Genomic DNA, 26,686 nt, shown 5'->3' with positions numbered 1-26,686 from the left:
TACTGACAGGAATATATATAGAAAACATCAGTATATAGTATACAGAGCCTCACTACTGACAGGAATATATAGAAAACATCAGTATATAGAGAGCAGGGCCTCACTACTGACAGGTATATATAGAAAACATCAGTATATAGTGAGCAGGGCCTCACTACTGACAGGAATATATAGAAAACATCAGTATATAGTGAGCAGGGCCTCACTACTGACAGGAATATATAGAAAACATCAGTATATAGAGAGCAGGGCCTCACTACTGACAGGTATATATAGAAAACATCAGTATATAGAGAGCAGGGCCTCACTACTGACAGGTATATATAGAAAACATCAGTATACAGTGAGCAGGGCCTCACTACTGACAGGAATATATAGAAAACATCAGTATATAGTGAGCAGAGCCTCACTACTGACAGGAATATATAGAAAACATCAGTATATAGTGAGCAGGGCCTCACTACTGACAGGAATATATATAGAAAACATCAGTATACAGTGAGCAGGGCCTCACTACTGACAGGAATATATAGAAGACATCAGTATATAGTGAGCAGAGCCTCACTACTGACAGGAATATATAGAAAACATCAGTATATAGTGAGCAGGGCCTCACTACTGACAGGAATATATAGAAGACATCAGTATATAGTGAGCAGAGCCTCACTACTGACAGGAATATATAGAAAACATCAGTATTTAGTGAGCAGGGCCTCACTACTGACAGGAATATATAGAAAACATCAGTATATAGTGATCAGGGCCTCACTACTGACAGGTATATATAGAAAACATCAGTATATAGTGAGCAGAGCCTCACTACTGACAGGAATATATAGAAAACATCAGTATATAGTGAGCAGGGCCTCACTACTGACAGGAATATATAGAAAACATCAGTATATAGTGAGCAGGGCCTCACTACTGACAGGAATATATATAGAAAACATCAGTATATAGTATACAGAGCCTCACTACTGACAGGAATATATAGAAAACATCAGTATATAGAGAGCAGGGCCTCACTACTGACAGGAATATATAGAATACATCAGTATATAGTGAGCAGGGCCTCACTACTGAGGAATATATAGAAGACATCAGTATATAGTGAGCAGGGCCTCACTACTGACAGGATTATATAGAAAACATCAGTATATAGTGAGCAGGGCCTCACTACTGACAGGAATATATAGAAAACATCAGTATACAGTGATCAGAGCCTCACTACTGACAGGAATATATAGAAAACATCAGTATACAGGGAGCAGGGCCTCACTACTGACAGGAATATATAGAAAACATCAGTATATAGTGAGCAGGACCTCACTACTGACAGGAATATATAGAAAACATCAGTATATAGTGAGCAGGACCTCACTACTGACAGGAATATATAGAAAACATCAGTATATAGTGAGCAGGACCTCACTACTGACAGGAATATATAGAAAACATCAGTATATAGGGAGCAGGACCTCACTACTGACAGGAATATATAGAAAACATCAGTATATAGTGAGCAGGACCTCACTACTGACAGGAATATATAGAAAACATCAGTATATAGTGAGCAGGGCCTCACTACTGACAGGAATATATAATAAACATCAGTATATAGTGAGCAGAGCCTCACTACTGACAGGAATATATAGAAAACATCAGTATATAGTGAGCAGGACCTCACTACTGACAGGACTATATATAGAAAACATCAGTATATAGTGAGCAGGGCCTCACTACTGACAGGAATATATAGAAAACATCAGTATACAGTGAGCAGAGCCTCACTACTGACAGGAATATATAGAAGACATCAGTATATAGTGAGCAGGACCTCACTACTGACAGGAATATATAGAAAACATCAGTATATAGTGAGCAGGGCCTCACTACTGACAGGAATATATAGAGAACATCAGTATATAGTGAGCAGGGCCTCACTACTGACAGGAATATATAGAAAACATCAGTATATAGTGAGCAGGGCCTCACTACTGACAGGAATATATAGAAAACATCAGTATATAGTGAGCAGGGCCTCACTACTGACAGGAATATATAGAAAACATCAGTATATAGTGAGCAGGGCCTCACTACTGACAGGAATATATAGAAAACATCAGTATATAGTGAGCAGGGCCTCACTACTGACAGGAATATATAGAAAACATCAGTATACAGTGAGCAGAGCCTCACTACTGACAGGAATATATAGAAAACATCAGTATACAGTGAGCAGAGCCTCACTACTGACAGGACTATATAGAAAACATCAGTATATAGTGAGCAGGGCCTCACTACTGACAGGAATATATAGAAAACATCAGTATATAGTGAGCAGAGCCTCATTACTGACAGGAATATATAGAAAACATCAGTATATAGTGAGCAGGACCTCACTACTGACAGGACTATATATAGAAAACATCAGTATACAGTGAGCAGGGCCTCACTACTGACAGGAATATATAGAAAACATCAGTATACAGTGAGCAGAGCCTCACTACTGACAGGAATATATAGAAAACATCAGTATACAGTGAGCAGAGCCTCACTACTGACAGGAATATATAGAAAACATCAGTATATAGTGAGCAGGGCCTCACTACTGACAGGAATATATAATAAACATCAGTATATAGTGAGCAGGGCCTCACTACTGACAGGAATATATAGAAAACATCAGTATACAGGGAGCAGGGCCTCACTACTGACAGGAATATATAGAAAACATCAGTATATAGTGAGCAGGGCCTCACTACTGACAGGAATATATATAGAAAACATCAGTATATAGTGAGCAGGGCCTCACTACTGACAGGAATATATAGAAAACATCAGTATATAGTGAGCAGGGCCTCACTACTGACAGGAATATATAGAAAACATCAGTATATAGTGAGCAGGGCCTCACTACTGACAGGAATATATAGAAAAACATCAGTATATAGTGAGCAGGACCTCACTACTGACAGGAATATATATCAGTATACAGTATAATGTGAGTATACAGCATCACTACTGACAGGATTATATATCAGTATACAGTATAATGTGAGCATACAGCATCACTTACTGACAGGATTATATATCAGTATACAGTATAATGTGAGCATACAGCACTTACTGACCGGGTTATGTATACAGTACAAGGTGAGTATACAGCATCACTTACTGACAGGATTATATATCAGTATACAGTATAATGTGAGTATACAGCATCACTACTGACAGGATTATATATCAGTATACAGTATAATGTGAGTATACAGCATCACTACTGACAGGATTATATATCAGTATACAGTATAATGTGTGTATACAGCATCACTTACTGACAGGATTATATATCAGTATACAGCATCACTTACTGACAGGATTATATGTCAGTATACAGTATAATGTGAGCATACAGCATCACTACTGACAGGATTATATATCAGTATACAGTATAATGTGTGTATACAGCATCACTTACTGACAGGATTATATATCAGTATACAGCATCACTTACTGACAGGATTATATGTCAGTATACAGTATAATGTGTGTATACAGCATCACTTACTGACAGGATTATATATCAGTATACAGCATCACTTACTGACAGGATTATATATCAGTATACAGTATAATGTGAGTATACAGCATCACTTACTGACAGGATTATATATCAGTATACAGCATTATGTGAATATACAGCATCACTTAATGACAGGATTATATATCAGTATACAGTATAATGTGAGTATACAGCATCACTTACTGACAGGATTATATATCAGTATACAGTATAAGGTGAGTATACAGCATCACTTACTGACAGGATTATGTATACAGTATAATGTGAGCATACAGCATCACTTACTGACAGGATTATATATCAGTATACAGCATTATGTGAGTATACAGCATCACTTACTGACAGGATAATGTATACAGTATAATGTGAGCATACAGCATCACTACTGGCAGGATTATATATCAGTATACAGCATCACTTAATGACAGGATTATATATCAGTATACAGTATAATGTGATCATACAGCATCACTTACTGACAGGATTATATATCAGTATACAGCATTATGTGAATATACAGCATCACTTACTGACAGTATTATATATCAGTATACAGTATAATTGAGTATACAGCATCACTTACTGACAGGATTATATATCAGTATACAGTATAATTGAGTATACAGCATCACTTACTGACAGGATTATATATCAGTATACAGTATAATGTGAGCATACAGCATCACTTACATACAGGATTATATCAGTATACAGCATCACTTACTGACAGGATTATATCAGTATACAACATTATGTGAGTATACAGCATCACTTACTGACAGGGTTATGTATACAGTATAAGGTGAGTATACAGCATCACTTACTGACAGGATTATATATCAGTATACAACATTATGTGAGTATACAGCATCACTACTGACAGGGTTATGTATACAGTATAAGGTGAGTATACAGCATCACCTATTTACAGGCTCCTCCGGGGCCCCACTCGTACCCGGGAGCAGCTCATATACATATATATTTTATATCCATTTACATACATATATACACAGCAGGCTCAACCAGGGAGTAGCTGGACATCTGTGATCCGTACAGACAGTATAAGCTGAAGACATAACCCGCATAGTCACCAATACACATAATCTCATGTGACCGCACAGAATACTGCACGATAGTGTATTAGTGCGCGCAGCATTACACACTATACCAGCAATAACATGGCAGGGATTTACAATATGAGTGATATGGGGAGTAATCATCATCACCACGTACACTGTATATATAGTGAGAACCATCATCACAATATGCATAGTATATACTAAGTGTTACCGTGAGCGTACAGCGTCACACACTTATCCTGCCATAGAGTATTACAGTGAGAGACTCTGCACTAACTCTGCACACTGCTGCTGGGGGAGGCTGAGCCTAATTACACAGCCTGCACAGCTGACAATCCCTCTGTCTGCCAGCAGCTATTACCTGGAGAGAAACAGCATAAGGCTGGGTCCACACTACGTTTTGTCCCATACGGGAGCGCATACGGCAGGGGGGAGCTAAAAGCTCGCGCTCCCGTATGTCACCGTATGCGCTCCCGTATGTCATTCATTTCAATGAGCCGACCGGAGTGAAACGTTCGGTCGGCTCATTTTTGCGCCGTATGCGCTTTTACAACCGGACCTAAAACTGTGGTCAACCACGGTTTTAGGTCCGGTTGTAAAAGCGCATACGGCGCAAAAATGAGCCGACCGAACGTTTCACTCCGGTCGGCTCATTGAAATGAATGACATACGGGAGCGCATTCGGTAACATACGGGAGCGCGAGCTTTTAGCTCCCCCCTGCCGTATGCGCTCCCGTATGGGACAAAACGTAGTGTGAACCCAGCCTTAGATAGGGAGACTAGCAATATACAACACAGCAATAGCCTAGTATATACACATAACAGACCAGCAATATACAACACTGCAATAGCCTAGTATATACACATAACAGACCAGCAATATACAACACTGCAATAGCCTAGTATATACACATAACAGACCAACAATATACAACACTGCAATAGCCTAGTATATACACATAACAGACCAGCAATATACAACACTGCAATAGCCTAGTATATACACATAACAGACCAGCAATATACAACACTGCAATAGCCTAGTATATACACATAACAGACCAGCAATATACAACACTGCAATAGCCTAGTATATACACATAACAGACCAGCAATATACAACACTGCAATAGCCTAGTATATGCACATAACAGACCAGCAATATACAACACTGCAATAGCCTAGTATATACACATAACAGACCAGCAATATACAACACAGCAATAGCCTAGTATATGCACATAACAGACCAGCAATATACAACACAGCAATAGCCTAGTATATACACATAACAGACCAGCAATATACAACACAGCAATAGCCTAGTATATGCACATAACAGACCAGCAATATACAACACTGCAATAGCCTAGTATATACACATAACAGACCAGCAATATACAACACTGCAATAGCCTAGTATATGCACATAACAGACCAGCAATATACAACACAGCAATAGCCTAGTATATATACATAACAGACCAGCAATATACAACACAGCAATAGCCTAGTATATACACATAACAGACCAGCAATATACAACACAGCAATAGCCTAGTATATACACATAACAACAGACCAGCAATATACAACACTGCAATAGCCTAGTATATACACATAACAGACCAGCAATATACAACACAGCAATAGCCTAGTATATGCACATAACAGACCAGCAATATACAACACTGCAATAGCCTAGTATATACACATAACAGACCAGCAATATACAACACTGCAATAGCCTAGTATATACACATAACAGACCAGCAATATACAACACAGCAATAGCCTAGTATATGCACATAACAGACCAGCAATATACAACACAGCAATAGCCTAGTATATGCACATAACAGACCAGCAATATACAACACAGCAATAGCCTAGTATATGCACATAGCAACAGACCAGCAATATACAACACTGCAATAGCCTAGTATATACACATAACAGACCAGCAATATACAACACTGCAATAGTCTAGTATATGCACATAACAGACCAACAATATACAACACTGCAATAGCCTAGTATATGCACATAACAGACCAGCAATATACAACACAGCAATAGCCTAGTATATACACATAACAACAGACCAGCAATATACAACACTGCAATAGCCTAGTATATACACATAACAGACCAGCAATATACAACACTGCAATAGCCTAGTATATACACATAGCAACAGACCAGCAATATACAACACTGCAATAGCCTAGTATATATACATAACAGACCAGCAATATACAACACAGCAATAGCCTAGTATATACACATAACAGACCAGCAATATACAACACTGCAATAGCCTAGTATATATACATAACAGACCAGCAATATACAACACAGCAATAGCCTAGTATATATACATAACAGACCAGCAATATACAACACAGCAATAGCCTAGTATATACACATAACAGACCAGCAATATACAACACAGCAATAGCCTAGTATATACACATAACAACAGACCAGCAATATACAACACTGCAATAGCCTAGTATATACACATAACAGACCAGCAATATACAACACAGCAATAGCCTAGTATATGCACATAGCAACAGACCAGCAATATACAACACTGCAATAGCCTAGTATATACACATAACAGACCAGCAATATACAACACTGCAATAGTCTAGTATATGCACATAACAGACCAACAATATACAACACTGCAATAGCCTAGTATATGCACATAACAGACCAGCAATATACAACACTGCAATAGCCTAGTATATACACATAACAGACCAGCAATATACAACACAGCAATAGCCTAGTATATACACATAACAGACCAGCAATATACAACACAGCAATAGCCTAGTATATATACACATAACAGACCAGCAATATACAACACTGCAATAGCCTAGTATATACACATAACAGACCAGCAATATACAACACTGCAATAGCCTAATATATACACATAACAGACCAGCAATATACAACACTGCAATAGCCTAGTATATACACATAACAGACCAGCAATATACAACACTGCAATAGCCTAGTATATACACATAACAGACCAGCAATATACAACACAGCAATAGCCTAGTATATACACATAACAGACCAGCAATATACAACACTGCAATAGCCTAGTATATACACATAACAGACCAGCAATATACAACACAGCAATAGCCTAGTATATGCACATAACAGACCAGCAATATACAACACAGCAATAGCCTAGTATATACACAACAGACCAGCAATATACAACACTGCAATAGCCTAATATATACACATAACAGACCAGCAATATACAACACTGCAATAGCCTAGTATATGCACATAGCAACAGACCAGCAATATACAACACAGCAATAGCCTAGTATATATACACATAACAGACCAGCAATATACAACACTGCAATAGCCTAGTATATACACATAACAGACCAGCAATATACAACACTGCAATAGCCTAGTATATACACATAACAGACCAGCAATATACAACACAGCAATAGCCTAGTATATACACATAACAGACCAGCAATATACAACACAGCAATAGCCTAGTATATACACATAACAGACCAGCAATATACAACACAGCAATAGCCTAGTATATACACATAACAGACCAGCAATATACAACACAGCAATAGCCTAGTATATACACATAACAGACCAGCAATATACAACACAGCAATAGCCTAGTATATACACATAACAGACCAGCAATATACAACACTGCAATAGCCTAGTATATGTACATAACAGACCAGCAATATACAACACAGCAATAGCCTAGTATATACACATAACAGACCAGCAATATACAACACTGCAATAGCCTAGTATATACACATAACAGACCAGCAATATACAACACTGCAATAGCCTAGTATATACACATAACAACAGACCAGCAATATACAACACTGCAATAGCCTAGTATATACACATAACAGACCAGCAATATACAACACTGCAATAGCCTAGTATATACACATAACAGACCGGCAATATACAACACAGCAATAGCCTAGTATATACACATAACAGACCGGCAATATACAACACTGCAATAGCCTAGTATATACACATAACAGACCAGCAATATACAACACTGCAATAGCCTAGTATATGTACATAACAGACCAGCAATATACAACACTGCAATAGCCTAGTATATACACATAACAGACCAGCAATATACCACACTGCAATAGCCTAGTATATACACATAACAGACCAGCAATATACAACACTGCAATAGCCTAGTATATGAACATAACAGACCAGCAATATACAACACTGCAATAGCCTAGTATATACACATAACAGACCAGCAATATACAACACAGCAATAGCCTAGTATATGCACATAACAGACCAGCAATATACAACACTGCAATAGCCTAGTATATGCACATAACAGACCAGCAATATACAACACAGCAATAGCCTAGTATATGCACATAACAGACCAGCAATATACAACACAGCAATAGCCTAGTATATGCACATAACAGACCAGCAATATACAACACAGCAATAGCCTAGTATATACACATAACAGACCAGCAATATACAACACTGCAATAGACTAGTATATGCACATAACAGACCAGCAATATACAACACTGCAATAGCCTAGTATATGCACATAACAGACCAGCAATATACAACACAGCAATAGCCTAGTATATGCACATAGCAACAGACCAGCAATATACAACACTGCAATAGCCTAGTATATACACATAACAGACCAGCAATATACAACACTGCAATAGCCTAGTATATGCACATAACAGACCAGCAATATACAACACTGCAATAGCCTAGTATATACACATAACAACAGACCAGCAATATACAACACTGCAATAGCCTAGTATATACACATAACAGACCAGCAATATACAACACTGCAATAGCCTAGTATATGCACATAACAGACCAGCAATATACAACACTGCAATAGCCTAGTATATACACATAACAACAGACCAGCAATATACAACACTGCAATAGCCTAGTATATACACATAACAGACCAGCAATATACAACACTGCAATAGCCTAGTATATGCACATAACAGACCAGCAATATACAACACTGCAATAGCCTAGTATATACACATAACAACAGACCAGCAATATACAACACTGCAATAGCCTAGTATATACACATAACAGACCAGCAATATACAACACTGCAATAGCCTAGTATATGCACATAACAGACCAGCAATATACAACACTGCAATAGCCTAGTATATACACATAACAGACCAGCAATATACAACACTGCAATAGCCTAGTATATGCACATAACAGACCAGCAATATACAACACAGCAATAGCCTAGTATATACACATAACAGACCAGCAATATACAACACAGCAATAGCCTAGTATATGCACATAACAACAGACCAGCAATATACAACACAGCAATAGCCTAGTATATACACATAACAGACCAGCAATATACAACACTGCAATAGCCTAGTATATGCACATAACAGACCAGCAATAGCCTAGTATATACACATAACAGACCAGCAATATACAACACTGCAATAGCCTAGTATATACACATAACAGACCAGCAATATACAACACTGCAATAGCCTAGTATATACACATAACAGACCAGCAATATACAACACAGCAATAGCCTAGTATATGCACATAACAACAGACCAGCAATATACAACACTGCAATAGCCTAGTATATGCACATAACAGACCAGCAATATACAACACAGCAATAGCCTAGTATATGCACATAACAGACCAGCAATATACAACACAGCAATAGCCTAGTATATACACATAACAACAGACCAGCAATATACAACACTGCAATAGCCTAGTATATGCACATAACAGACCAGCAATATACAACACTGCAATAGCCTAGTATATACACATAACAGACCAGCAATATACAACACTGCAATAGCCTAGTATATACACATAACAACAGACCAGCAATATACAACACAGCAATAGCCTAGTATATACACATAACAGACCAGCAATATACAACACAGCAACAGCCTAGTATATGCATATAACAGACCAGCAATATACAACACTGCAATAGCCTAGTATATACACATAACAGACCAGCAATATACAACACTGCAATAGCCTAGTATATGCACATAACAGACCAGCAATATACAACACTGCAATAGCCTAGTATATACACATAACAGACCAGCAATATACAACACTGCAATAGCCTATTATATGCACATAACAGACCAGCAATATACAACACAGCAATAGCCTAGTATATACACATAACAGACCAGCAATATACAACACAGCAACAGCCTAGTATATACACATAACAGACCAACAATATACAACACTGCAATAGCCTAGTATATACACATAACAGACCAGCAATATACAACACAGCAATAGCCTAGTATATGCACATAGCAACAGACCAGCAATATACAACACAGCAGTAGCCTAGTATATGCACATAACAACAGACCAGCAATATACAACACTGCAATAGCCTAGTATATGCACATAACAGACCAGCAATATACAACACAGCAATAGCCTAGTATATGCACATAACAGACCAGCAATATACAACACTGCAATAGCCTAGTATATGCACATAACACACCAGCAATATACAACACTGCAATAGCCTAGTATATACACATAACAGACCAGCAATATACAACACTGCAATAGCCTAGTATATACACATAACAGACCAGCAATATACAACACTGCAATAGCCTAGTATATGCACATAACACACCAGCAATATACAACACTGCAATAGCCTAATATATACACATAACAGACCAGCAATATACAACACTGCAATAGCCTAGTATATACACATAGCAACAGACCAGCAATATACAACACAGCAATAGCCTAGTATATGCACATAACAGACCAGCAATATACAACACTGCAATAGCCTAATATATGCACATAACAGACCAGCAATATACAACACTGCAATAGCCTAGTATATATACACATAACAGACCAGCAATATACAACACAGCAATAGCCTAGTATATGCACATAACAGACCAGCAATATACAACACTGCAATAGCCTAGTATATGCACATAACAGACCAGCAATATACAACACAGCAATAGCCTAGTATATGCACATAACAGACCAGCAATATACAACACTGCAATAGCCTAGTATATGCATATAACAGACCAGCAATATACAACACAGCAATAGCCTAGTATATACACATAACAGACCAGCAATATACAACACTGCAATAGCCTTGTATATACACATAACAGACCAGCAATATACAACACTGCAATAGCCTAGTATATACACATAACAGACCAGCAATATACAACACTGCAATAGCCTAGTATATACACATAACAGACCAGCAATATACAACACTGCAATAGCCTAGTATATGCACATAACAGACCAGCAATATACAACACTGCAATAGCCTAGTATATACACATAACAGACCAGCAATATACAACACAGCAATAGCCTAGTATATACACATAACAGACCAGCAATATACAACACAGCAATAGCCTAGTATATACACATAGCAACAGACCAGCAATATACAACACTGCAATAGCCTAGTATATACACATAGCAACAGACCAGCAATATACAACACAGCAATAGCCTAGTATATACACATAGCAACAGACCAGCAATATACAACACTGCAATAGCCTAGTATATGCACATAACAGACCAGCAATATACAACACTGCAATAGCCTAGTATATGCACATAACAGACCAGCAATATACAACACTGCAATAGCCTAGTATATGCACATAACAGACCAGCAATATACAACACTGCAATAGCCTAGTATATGCACATAACAGACCAGCAATATACAACACAGCAATAGCCTAGTATATGCAGAACACCAAACAAAGATTGACTATGCATATTATGGCCTCCATGTACATTAATACAGATACCAGCCGGCAGACAGCCCTCCAGAAGTAACCCCAGCATACGCAATGGGCCCCCACATACCTTATAGAACGCGCGATCCGGCTGCCCAGCACTGCAGGTGCGGGCGCCATGATCGGCGCTCTGATATAGGGCTTCCCCTGGAACTCCCATCCTGTACCAGTGGCCGAATGACGCATCTCCACACCGGAATCTAATGGCCGCCTCCACCGGAGCTCCCCGCCGCAGCACCGCGCTGCCACATAGCGCATGGACATGCTAGCAAGTGAAATCAATCACCGGGAGCCCCAGGACCGCAGGGAATCCTATGCTGCACTGTAAACAGGTCAGCTCTCCAGGGGGACAGCCTAGCCAGGCTCACCCAGCACCAGCAAACAGGGGGGGGGGGGGAAGGATAGTAACCCTGCAGCGGCCGAATTTAACTGCATTTAAGGCCAGACTTGCTCAGCCATGCAGAGGGGTCCCACGAGCCAGTACCCCCAAGTCTGGCGACCCCGCAGGTTTACCGAGACTGCGCTCAGGGGGCCAGGGCTTCCCAATGGCCACATCTAAGAGAATAGGAAGGAAAAAGACAGATATTAGTTGGTGGGCTTGGAAGGTATATACACCTGACACCTGTCCAGTAATAGCAGGTATACACACCTGACACCTGTCCAGTAATAGCAGGTATACACACCTGACACCTGTCCAGTAATAGCAGGTATACACACCTGACACCTGTCCAGTAATAGCAGGTATATACACCTCACACCTGTCCAGCAACAGCAGGTATATACACCTCACACCTGTCCAGTAATAGCAGGTATATACACCTGTCCAGTAATAGCAGGTATATACACCTGTCCAGTAATAGCAGGTATATACACCTGTCCAGTAATAGCAGGTATATACACCTCACATCTGTCCAATAATAGCAGTTATATACACCTTACACCTGTCCAGTAATAGCAGGTATATACACCTGACACCTGTCCAGTAATAGCAGATATATACACCTCACACCTGTCCAGTAATAGCAGGTATATACACCTTACACCTGTCCAATAATAGCAGGTATATACACCTTACACCTGTCCAGTAATAGCAGGTATATACACCTCACACCTGTCCAGTAATAGCAGGTATATACACCTCACACCTGTCCAGTAATAGCAGGTATATACACCTGACACCTGTCCAGTAATAGCAGGTATATACACCTGTCCAGTAATAGCAGGTATATACACCTGACACCTGTCCCAGAACTGAAGGACAGAAAAAAAAAAACACAAGTGGATGAGGTTCTGATGGATATTTATAGCCGGGCCTGGTGCTTGTTAATTCTCTTAATTGTTTGCTAGGTGGGCGGTCCTAGGATAAACTGAAAGGAGCTATTAACCCTTCTGTGCTGCCTGAAAACGAAATGGAAAGTGATATATAATGATAAATAGTGATATATAGTGATAAATAGTGATAAATAATGATAAATAGTGATATATAATGATAAATAGTGATAAATAATGATAAATAGTGATATATAATGATAAATAGTGATATATAGTGATAAATAGTGATAAATAATGATAAATAGTGATATATAATGATAAATAGTGATAAATAGTGATAAATAGTGATATATAATGATAAATAGTGATATATAATGATAAATAGTGATAAATAGTGATAAATAGTTATATATAATGATAAATAGTGATATATAATGATAAATAGTGATAAATAATGATGAATAGTGATATATAATGATAAATAGTGATAAATAGTGATATATAATGATAAATAGTGATAAATAGTGATAAATAATGATGAATAGTGATATATAATGATAAATAGTGATAAATAGTGATATATAATGATAAATAGTGATAAATAGTGATATATAATGATAAATAGTGATATATAATGATAAATAGTGATATATAATGATAAATAGTGATATATAATGATAAATGGTGATAAATAGTGATATATAATGATACATAGTGATAAATAGTGATATATATATATATATATATATAATGATAAATAGTGATATATATAATGATAAATAGTGATATATATAATGATAAATAGTGATATATATATATATATATATATAATGATAAATGGTGATAAATAGTGATAAATAGTGATATATAATGATAAATAATGATAAATAGTGATATATAATTCTAAATAGTGATAAATAGTGATAAATAGTGATATATATATAATGATAAATAGTGATAAATATAATGATAAATAGTGATATATAATGATAAATATTGATATATATAATGATAAATAGTGATAAATAATGATAAATAGTGATAAATAATGATAAATAGTGATATATAATGATAAATAGTGATATATATAATGATAAATAGTGATATATAATGATAAATAGTGATATATATAATGATAAATAGTGATATATAATGATAAATAGTGATATATATAATGATAAATAGTGATATATAATGATAAATAGTGATATATAATGATAGTGATATATATAATGATAAATAGTGATATATAATGATAAATAGTGATATATATAATGATAAATAGTGATATATAATGATAAATAGTGATATATAATGATAGTGATATATATAATGATAAATAGTGATATATAATGATAAATAGTGATATATAATGATAGTGATATATAATGATAGTGATATATATAATGATAAATAGTGATATATAATGATAAATAGTGATATATAATGATGAATAGTTATATATAATGATAAATAGTGATATACATAATGTTAAATAGTGATAAATAATGATAAATGGTGATAAATAATGATAAATAGTGATAAATAATGATAAATAGTGATATATATATATATATAATGATAGTGATTAATGATAAATAGTGATATATAATGATAAATAGTGACATATAATGATAGTGATATATATAATGATAAATAGTGATATATAATGATAAATAGTGATATATAATGATGAATAGTTATATATAATGATAAATAGTGATATACATAATGTTAAATAGTGATAAATAATGATAAATGGTGATAAATAATGATAAATAGTGATAAATAATGATAAATAGTGATATATATATATATATAATGATAGTGATTAATGATAAATAGTGAAATATATAATGATAAATAGTGATAAATAGTGATGAATAGTTATATATAATGATAAATAGTGATATATATATATATATATATATATATATATATATATATATAATGATAGTGATTAATGATAAATAGTGAAATATATAATGATAAATAGTAATAAATAATTATAAATAGTGATATATATAATGATAGTGATATATATATAATGATAAATAGTGATATATATATAATGATAAATAGTGATATATATATAATGATAAATAGTTATATAATGATAAATAGTGATATATAATGATAAATAGGGATATATAATGATAGTGATAAATAATGATAAATAGTGATATATATATAATGATAAATAGTGATATATAATGATAAATAGTGATATATAATGATAAATAGTGATATATATAATGATAAATAGTGATATATATAATGATAAATAGTGATATATAATGATAAATAGTGATAAATAATAATATATAATGATGAATAGTTATATATAATGATAAATAGTGATATATAATGATAAATAGTGATAAATAATGATGAATAGTTATATGTAATGATAAATAGTAATATATAATGATAAATAGTGATATATATAATGATGAATAGTTGTTACGCCTAGCGCTCCGGGTCCCCGCTCCTCCCCGGAGCGCTCACGGCGTCCTTCTCCCTGCAGCTCCCCGGTCAGCGCTGACCGGGAGCACTGCTCTGTCATGGCCGTTGGGGATGCGATTCGCACAGCGGGACGCGCCCGCTCGCGAATCGCATCCCAGGTCACTTACCCGTTCCCGTCTCCTGCGGTCATGTGCTGGCGCGCGCGGCTCCGCTCTCTAGGGCGCGCGCGCGCCAGCTCCCTGAGACTTAAAGGGCCAGTGCACCAATGATTGGTGCCTGGCCCAATTAGCTTAATTGGTTCCCACCTGTTCCCGGGCTATATCTAGTCTCCTCCCTTGCACTCCCTTGCCGGATCTTGTTGCCTTAGTGCCTGTGAAAGCGTTCTTTGTGTGTTTATACCCTGTGTACCAGTACCTTTGCTATCTCCCCTGACTACGAACCTTGCCGCCTGCCCCCGACCTTCTGCTACGTCCGACCTTGCTACTGCCTACTCCCTTGTACCTCGCCTATCTTCTGTATCTTCAGCAGCCAGAGAGGTGAGCCGTTGCTAGTGGATACGACCTGGTCACTACCGCCGCAGCAAGACCATCCCGCTTTGCGGCGGGCTCTGGTGAAAACCTGTAGTGTCTTAGAACCGGTCCACTAGCACGGTCCTCGCTATCCCTCTCTGGCACAGAGGATCCACCTCCTGCCAGCCGGCATCGTGACAGTAGATCCGGCCATGGATCCCGCTGAGGTTCCCCTGCCAGTTGCCTCTGATATCACCACGGTGGTCGCCCAGCAAGCCCGACAGATCGCCCATCTAACCCACCAGATGTCGGAAATGTCCACCATTGTGCACCAACTTCAGTCGCAACTTCATCAGCAATCATCTCCTCCGCCAGCTCCTGCACCTCCTCCGCAGCGAGTGGCCACTCCTAGCCTCCGCCTGTCCTTGCCGGACAAATTTAATGGGGACTCTAAGTTTTGCCGTGGCTTTCTTTCGCAATGTTCCCTGCACTTGGAGATGATGTCGGACCAGTTCCCTACTGAAAGGTCTAAGGTGGCTTTCGTAGTCAGCCTTCTGTCTGGAAAAGCCCTGTCATGGGCCACACCGCTCTGGGACCGCAATGACCCCGTCACTGCCTCTGTACACTCCTTCTTCTCGGAAATTCGAAGTGTCTTTGAGGAACCTGCCCGAGCCTCTTCTGCTGAGACTGCCCTGCTGAACCTGGTCCAGGGTAATTCCTCCGTTGGCGAGTACGCCATACAATTCCGTACTCTTGCTTCTGAACTATCCTGGAATAATGAGGCTCTCTGCGCGACCTTTAAAAAAGGCCTATCCAGCAACATTAAAGATGTTCTGGCCGCACGAGAGACTCCTGCTAACCTGCATGAACTCATTCATCTAGCCACTCGCATTGACATGCGTTTTTCTGAGAGGCATCAAGAGCTCCGCCAGGAAAAAGACTTAGATCTCTGGACACCTCTCCCACAGTCTCCACTGCTATCTGCGCCTAGGCCTCCCGCCGAGGAGGCCATGCAAGTGGATCGGTCTCGCCTGACCCTGGAAGAGAGGAATCGCCGTAAGGAAGAGAATCTTTGTCTGTACTGTGCCAGTACTGAACATTTTTTGGTGGATTGCCCAATCCGTCCTCCACGTCTGGGAAACGCACGCTCGCACTCAGCTCTCGTGGGTGTGGCGTCTCTTGATGCCAAGTCGGCTTCTCCACGTCTCACGGTACCTGTTCGGATTTCCACTTCAGCCAGCTCTCCCTTCTCAGCCGTGGCCTGCCTGGACTCTGGAGCTTCTGGGAATTTTATTCGGGAGTCCTTTGTGAATAAATTCCGTATTCCGGTGACCCGTCTTGTCAAGCCACTCCACATTTCCGCGGTCAACGGAGCCAGGTTGGACTGTACCATACGTTTCCGCACGGAGCCCCTTCTTATGAGCATCGGATCTCATCACGAGAGGATTGAACTTTTGGTCCTCCCCAATTGCACCTCGGAAATTCTCCTTGGACTTCCCTGGCTTCAACTTCATTCCCCAACCCTGGATTGGTCCACTGGGGAGATCAAGAGTTGGGGGTCCTCTTGTGCCAAGAACTGTCTAAAACCGGTTCCCAGTAACCCTTGCCGTAACTCTGTGGTTCCTCCTGTATCCGGTCCCCCTAAGGTCATTAAGGACTCTGCCTGCCACAGGAAATGCCCCTCCCCCCCTCCCAGTTCCATCAGGCAAGCTTCTGTGTCCCCTCATGGCCCTCGTCCTGGTGTCACACTGCCCCGTGCCAGGTCTCGCCCTCTGCCCTCTCTCCCCATTCCTACTCCTGCGGTTCTGCCTGCCGTTGAGGAATCCCTCCATCCTTTCCCGGTGTCCTCATCCCAGGGGAGGCAGTTACCCGATAAAGAGAAGGGGAGACCTAAGGGGGGGGGTACTGTTACGCCTAGCGCTCCGGGTCCCCGCTCCTCCCCGGAGCGCTCACGGCGTCCTTCTCCCTGCAGCTCCCCGGTCAGCGCTGACCGGGAGCGCTGCTCTGCCATGGCCGTTGGGGATGCGATTCGCACAGCGGGACGCGCCCGCTCGCGAATCGCATCCCAGGTCACTTACCCGTTCCCGTCTCCTGCGGTCATGTGCTGGCGCGCGCGGCTCCGCTCTCTAGGGCGCGCGCGCGCCAGCTCCCTGAGACTTAAAGGGCCAGTGCACCAATGATTGGTGCCTGGCCCAATTAGCTTAATTGGTTCCCACCTGTTCCCGGGCTATATCTAGTCTCCTCCCTTGCACTCCCTTGCCGGATCTTGTTGCCTTAGTGCCTGTGAAAGCGTTCTTTGTGTGTTTATACCCTGTGTACCAGTACCTTTGCTATCTCCCCTGACTACGAACCTTGCCGCCTGCCCCCGACCTTCTGCTACGTCCGACCTTGCTACTGCCTACTCCCTTGTACCTCGCCTATCTTCTGTATCTTCAGCAGCCAGAGAGGTGAGCCGTTGCTAGTGGATACGACCTGGTCACTACCGCCGCAGCAAGACCATCCCGCTTTGCGGCGGGCTCTGGTGAAAACCTGTAGTGTCTTAGAACCGGTCCACTAGCACGGTCCTCGCTATCCCTCTCTGGCACAGAGGATCCACCTCCTGCCAGCCGGCATCGTGACAATAGTTATATATATAATGATAAATAGTGATATATAATGATAAATAGTGATATATAATGATGAATAGTTATATATATAATGATAAATAGTGATATATATAATGATAAATAGTGATATATAATGATAAATAGTGATATATAATGATAAATAGTGATATATATAATGATAAATAGTGATATATAATGATAAATAGTGATATATAATGATAAATAGTGATATATAATGATGAATAGTTATATATATAATGATAAATAGTGATATATATAATGATAAATAGTGATATATAATGATAAATAGTGATATATATAATGATAAATAGTGATATATAATGATAAATAGTGATAAATAGTGATAAATAGTGATATATATAATGATAAATAGTGATATATATGATAGTGATAAATAATGATAAATAGTGATATATATATATATATATATATATATATATATATATATATAATTATAGTGATATATATATAATGATAAATAGTGATATATATATATAATGATAGTGATAAATAATGATAAATAGTGATATATATAATGATAAATAGTGATAAATAATGATGAATAGTTATATATAATGATAAATAGTGATATATGATGATAGTGATATATAATGATAAATAGTGATAAATAATGATGAATAGTTATATATAATGATAAATAGTGATAAATAATGATGAATAGTGATATATATATAATGATAAATAGTGATATATATAATGATAAATAGTGATAAATAATGATGAATAGTGATATATAATGATAAATAGTGATATATATAATGATAAATAGTGATAAATAATGATAAATAGTGATATATAATGATAAATAGTGATATATATAATGATAAATAGTGATAAATAATGATAAATAGTGATATATATAATGATAAATAGTGATATATATAATGATAAATAGTGATATATAATGAATAGTTATATATAATGATAAATAGTGATATATAATGATAAATAGTGATATATATAATGATAAATAGTGATAAATAATGATGAATAGTGATATATAATGATAAATAGTGATATATATAATGATAAATAGTGATAAATAATGATAAATAGTGATATATAATGATAAATAGTGATATATATAATGATAAATAGTGATAAATAATGATAAATAGTGATATATAATGATAAATAGTGATATATATAATGATAAATAGTGATAAATAATGATAAATAGTGATATATATAATGATGAATAGTGATATATATATAATGATGAATAGTGATATATAATGATAAATGGGGATATTATTAATGAAAAAAAGTGATATAAAGTAATATAAATATTTCTGACCATCATACTGAGCTGTAACAAGGACGCTGCGTCATGTCCTGGTTGTGAATGATGGGCGGTGACCATTTACCTTTCCGCTGCACGCCGCTTGCTGTGTTCTCATTGGTTGAGGCGTCTCCATTTTCTTTTTGGCGTTATTTGCAGGACTCACATGATGTTTTGTCTCTTTCCTCTGTAGAACCCAGAAGTTATGTTGAATCGGTTGCTCGGACGGCTGCCCCCTCATCACCAAGCGCACCCCAAGCCTACCAGATGGACACCCTGACGAGGGGCGGAGGATACCCCACCCCATTCACAGCTCCGAGCCCCATTTCTACCAGCAGCCCTATACACAGCACTGACGGGTGAGGATAGATTACTATGGATCTTACTGTAGTTCCCATAATAGTGAGGGGAGATGTGCGTCCCCTGTTTGATCATTCTCTATCTCACTGAACAGGTTTGGGGACCCTCATTCTCCATGAGGTGGGGAGTATCCTGTGGCCTCCTAATGCTCACTGCACCTTAGACGTCTGCACATAAGGCGGTATCAGGAGAGATGGCGGTGAGCAGAGGAGCCGCGAGGATTGGGGAATTACTGCAGCCATGTCCTGTCAACCCTAAACTAGTCACCTACCCTACTAATTCACCCTTCACAGAAAACTCTTCCAGGGCCCTGATGTCATCTGCTACATTGACATGAATTGTTAGCGTGGTGCACAGTAGGGCGGTAGAGCACTACTCACTTTTGTCTCCATTCTCTCCTTAGGGTGTCTGTAAGAAGCTTCCCGTCAGCAGAAGGCAGCGTCCATATTTCCAGTCCTGCTCAGCCATCTGTGGATTCTAGTTTCAGGTCCACCAGTCTGTCTCAGCCTTCACCACAGAGCAGTTACCAGAACACGTCGCCCACTCCCCCATCCATGACACCCCTTGCTGGGACCCCTCTCAGCTCTTATGAAGGGTACTCCTACAGCCCTAATAACGCCATTACACAGACAGATGGATATTCTGGAATTCCAATGAGCGCACTGACCGGGCATGTGGTTCATGGCAGCCCCCAACCTGTTCACAGAACAGTGGGCACCAACACAGTGGGCACCAACACACCACCCAGCCCAGGATTTGTGCGAAGAGTGGGGACTCCTACTATGTCCAATGCTCCGGGAAGTCCAAGCTTGAGCAGACATCCCCTTGCAGTACACGGTGGCATTGTAGCAGCCCCGGGTAGTCCTAGCTTGGCTCGACACCAGGCCGCGATGATCGGGAGTGCCCCAGGGACACCTGGGAGCCCCAGCATGGAGCGACATGTCATGTATGCGTTTTCCACCCCCGAGGAACGACGGCCAACACTGTCACGACAGAGCAGTGCCTCGGGATACCAGGCTCCATCCACCCCTAGTTTCCCGGTATCTCCTGCATATTACCAAGGCATTGGCAGCCCATCGTCTTCTTCACCAGACTCCACCCTGTACCGGCAGGGAAGCCCCGTGCCGCAGCCATCACTGCCTGAGAAACGAAGAATGTCCTCAGGGGATAGGTCCAACAGCCTGCCGAATTATTCCACACTGAACGGGAAGACGTCTCCCATGTCCAGTGGCATGTCCAGCCCCAGCGGTGGCAGCACCATGGCATTTACACACACACTGCCCGACTTCTCCAAGTTCTCTATGCCAGGTAATGGGGGTGAGATGCCCTCCAGAGGCTACTTCACAGAGCAGCCATCTCCAACCTGTGTGTCTTCAGCTGCTGCACAACTAGAACTCCCAGCATGCCCTGACATTTTTTCCCTTTCCTTTCAGATGGAAGTCCAGAAACTCGAGCAAATGTCAAATTTGTCCAAGACACATCCAAATATTGGTACAAACCTGAGATCTCCAGAGATCAAGGTGAGTGTACGGTGATCTCCCTGGTGGTACCATGGATCCTGTCTCCTACTCATGGGTCACATTCTTCTCTCTCATCCAGCAATCACTTTACTGAAAGACAGAGAACCGGGCGCCTTCATCATCCGGGACAGCCACTCCTTCAGAGGAGCCTATGGACTCGCCATGAAAGTTGCCACCCCGCCCCCCACCCCTGCCCAACCCAACAAGAAAGGTGAATATTGCTCCGCAGCGTTATCTCCTGTAAGACGTCTCCATGTATCGTATTAAGTGAATATTCTGTTCCCTCAGGAGATGCCACAAATGAGCTGGTGAGACATTTCCTCATAGAGACAAGTCCCAGAGGAGTAAAGTTAAAGGGGTGTCCCAACGAGCCGTATTTTGGTAAGAACTTAACTCTGTCACTGTGTACATTACATTACTTGTTATACCTCAGAGCTGTACTCACTATTCTGCTGGTGAGGTCACTGTGTACATACATTACTTATCCTGTACTGATCCTGAGTTATATCCTGTATTATACTCCAGAGCTGTACTCACTATTCTGCTGGTGAGGTCACTGTGTACATACATTACATTACTTATCCTGTACTGATCCTGAGTTATATCCTGTATTATACTCCAGAGCTGTACTCAGTATTCTGCTGGTGGGGTCACTGTGTACATACATTACATTACTTATCCTGTACTGATCCTGAGTTATATCCTGTATTATACCCCAGAGCTGTACTCACTATTCTGCTGGTGAGGTCACTGTGTACATACATTACTTATCCTGTACTGATCCTGAGTTATATCCTGTATTATACTCCAGAGCTGTACTCACTATTCTGCTGGTGAGGTCACTGTGTACATACATTACATTACTTATCCTGTACTGATCCTGAGTTATATCCTGTAGATCTTTTATTATAAAATATAAAACATTACAAAAAGAACGAACATCACCATAACAATAATACAAACAACATACACCTGTATAATATATACAATAATGAGTCCATATTAGTCCAAAAATGTCCAACCAAGTATCTTCTGGTCCAGCCTCATTCTCACCAAACACACCGCTATAATAACAACCACTACTAAACACTCTACAATAATAATAATACTTACAGTAATAATAATAACAACAATAATAACTAAAAACTGGTCCGGTTGCATTTCACCACCCAAAATAATAAATATGTGTCAAACCACCAACAAACACCGCAAACAGAAAAACAGAATATACCAATTTTTTTATTTTATTTTATTTTATTTATTTATTTATTTTTTTGGCCCTGAGCTGGTCCCGCATCCCATGCCCCCAGTACATGATAACAGACGTCCATGAACCAGTCCAGGATTTTACTTATTTATTTTTTTAAATAAAAAGTCCCACACAGAATCCCCCCTCCCCCCATCTACCCACCACCCAACCTAACACTAAACCCCAACACAACACAACCCCTAGAAAAAAAACAATATATATACATATATACACATATACATAAATGTACAAACAAAACAAATATATACAAAATAATACAAACTATACAAAACAAACAACAATAAGGCTTTTCAATCACACAAACCCCTAAAGCTCAAGTTCAGTGCCTGCAAGCCCTATATCACCATATATCTACAGCACAAAACAAAAAGACTAATGTGCCAGCATCAGCCCACCACCAGGGGGAGACAACAGGCTAAGGCACTTTAAAGGCAGAGCCCCTCCACAGACGAGAGGCCCTGCCAGCACCCAGCCTCTCGTACTCCAGAGAACGCACCTTCACCAGGTCACCAAGAATGTTCCTAACCACCTCACCCACAGGGAGGATTTTACGCTGCGTCGACACTAAACACCGTGCGTTCCACGTGTAATACCTGACCACTGAGCTGACTAGGAATAAAGTGCACCGGTCCCAGCCTCCAAGGTTTCTGAATGCCCCATAGGCCCATTCCGCCTAGGAGAGACTGGCCAGCCGAGGCCAACCAATGGAAGCGCCCACCCTGTTATAAACCTCTGTGTTAAAGGGACAATGAAGCAGAAAATGCTCCATGCTTTCCAGCATGCCTCCACACTCCTCGCGGGGACATCCCCGGTCATCAGAGCTCCTGCACTTCAGATTGTCCCTCACACACAGTTTCCCATGGAAGCAGCGCCAAGTCAAGTCCCAAAACTTCAAGGGGATCCTGATAGAATTCAAAAGCTCTAAACCCACCTCCAGATCCCGACTTGGGCAGTCCTTGAGCGCCAATGGCCTCTGGAAATGAGAAGACAGGACCCTCTTGTCAAGGAATTTCCTCGACAGAGTCCTAATCTCCCACATCCCCAGACCCCACCGACGAATAACCTTCAGAACCGGGGTAGCATAAGCCGGGAGATGCCCGTGTGGTGTGCGAAGATCCTTCACTTGCCCTCCTGTCTCCCATTCCTGGAAGAAAGGCCGAAACCATCCCCTACAGGAGGATACCCACGGAGGAGCCCTCTCTGACCAGAGGTTTGCTATATTGGTCTTAAGAAAGGTATTCACTAGGAATACCACGGGATTGACCATACACAACCCCCCTAGTCTCCTTGTACGGTAAGTAACCTCCCTCTTCACTAGGTTCAGTCTATTCCCCCATAACATTTGGAAGAACACACTGTAGACCCGGGTCCAAAGAGGTTCTGGCAACATGCATACACTGCCCAGATATATCAGCAAAGGGAGCAGGAAAGTTTTCATCAGGTTAACCCTTTCCCGGAGGGTCAAAGACCAACCCTTCCACTGATCCACCTTCTGAGCGGCGATCTTAAGCCTGCTGTCCCAGTTTTGTTTGGGGTAATCCCCGTGACCAAATTCGATGCCGAGGACTTTTGCGGATTCCTGGGGCTCTGGAAGGGCGTCCGGGAGGTTAAAATCAGGATCTCCCCCTCCCAGCCAGAGACTCTCACACTTATCCTGATTGATCTTGGACCCGGATACCTCCGAGTAGCGGTCCACCTCTGACATCACCCATCTGCCCTCCTCTTGTGAGGAGACAAACACGGTGATATCATCAGCGTACGCTACCGCCCTCAGAGCCGAATCCGGCACCGCCAGGTCCATTCTCACCCCGCCAACGGTCCACAATCAATCCCTCTAAGGAAAGGATCGATTGCAAACACGTACAGCAAAGGGCTCAAAGGACAACCCTGACGGACACCAGACCCAACCTCAAAAGAGCGGCCAATCCAACCATTCACAAGCGGGAAACTCTCTGCCCCTACATACAAGGTCTTAAGCCAATCAACAAAACCCCCTGGCAGGCCATATCTCAGAAGGACAGACCAGAGGTACTCATGGTTAACCCGATCAAACGCTTTTGCCTGATCCAAGGACAGCAAGTACCCCTTCCAGTGGCCAGCCCTACCCTGCTCCACAGCCTCTCGGACACTGAGCACAGCACTAAATGTACTGCGGCCCGGAACAGAGCAATGCTGAGCCCCCGAAAGGAGCCGGGGTGCAAACTCCACCAGCCGGTTAAACAGCACTTTTGCCAGAATCTTTCTGTCCGCATTGAGAAGTGCTATGGGACCCCAATTCTCAATGTGGGACGGGTCTTTACCCTTTGACAGGATGATCAGCGCTGACCTCCTCATTGACTTTGGCAAAGTGCCCGAGGATAGACACTCATTAAAAACCGCAGTCAAGAGGGGAACCAAAGTGTCCTTAAAGGTCTTATAGAACTCAGATGTTAAGCCATCCGGACCGGGTGACTTCTTGAGGGCAAGCCCATCAATAGCCATCCTGACTTCCTCTTCCCGGATCATCTCTGTCAAACCGTCAAGAGAGGGGTCTACTCCTGGTTCAGGGATGGTTTCAGCCAAGAAAGCTGACACCTTATCTCGATCTAGATCCTTCCTTCCCAAGAGGTGCGAGTAGAAGGATCTGATGACCTCCAGGATCCCTGATCTGGACCTTTTCAAGGATCCCGTACTATCAATCAGTCCTGAGACTATTTTACTATTCACTGACATCTTGCAGTTTCT

The 26,686-nt window shown here is 40.1% G+C and overlaps 1 protein-coding gene across 3 annotated transcripts in view; it reads left to right on the top strand.

The window, feature by feature from the left end:
• The window catches only part of TNS1 (tensin 1), a gene marked incomplete at its 5' end in the record, with an annotated part of 189,221 nt that overhangs the window by 143,302 nt on the left and 19,233 nt on the right, over positions 1–26,686 (top strand). For 2 of the 3 annotated variants that reach the window (XM_056552936.1, XM_056552938.1), the window contains 5 exon segments: positions 21,006–21,171; positions 21,576–22,480; positions 22,606–22,692; positions 22,772–22,903; positions 22,981–23,073. In XM_056552936.1, the coding sequence (XP_056408911.1) occupies positions 21,006–21,171; positions 21,576–22,480; positions 22,606–22,692; positions 22,772–22,903; positions 22,981–23,073 (1,383 nt within the window). 3 annotated transcript variants of the gene reach the window in all.

The sequence above is a fragment of the Hyla sarda genome, unplaced genomic scaffold (assembly GCF_029499605.1).
Source record: "Hyla sarda isolate aHylSar1 unplaced genomic scaffold, aHylSar1.hap1 scaffold_213, whole genome shotgun sequence".
Classification (NCBI taxonomy): domain Eukaryota; kingdom Metazoa; phylum Chordata; class Amphibia; order Anura; family Hylidae; genus Hyla; species Hyla sarda.
This window is presented reverse-complemented; position numbering and strand designations above follow the sequence as displayed.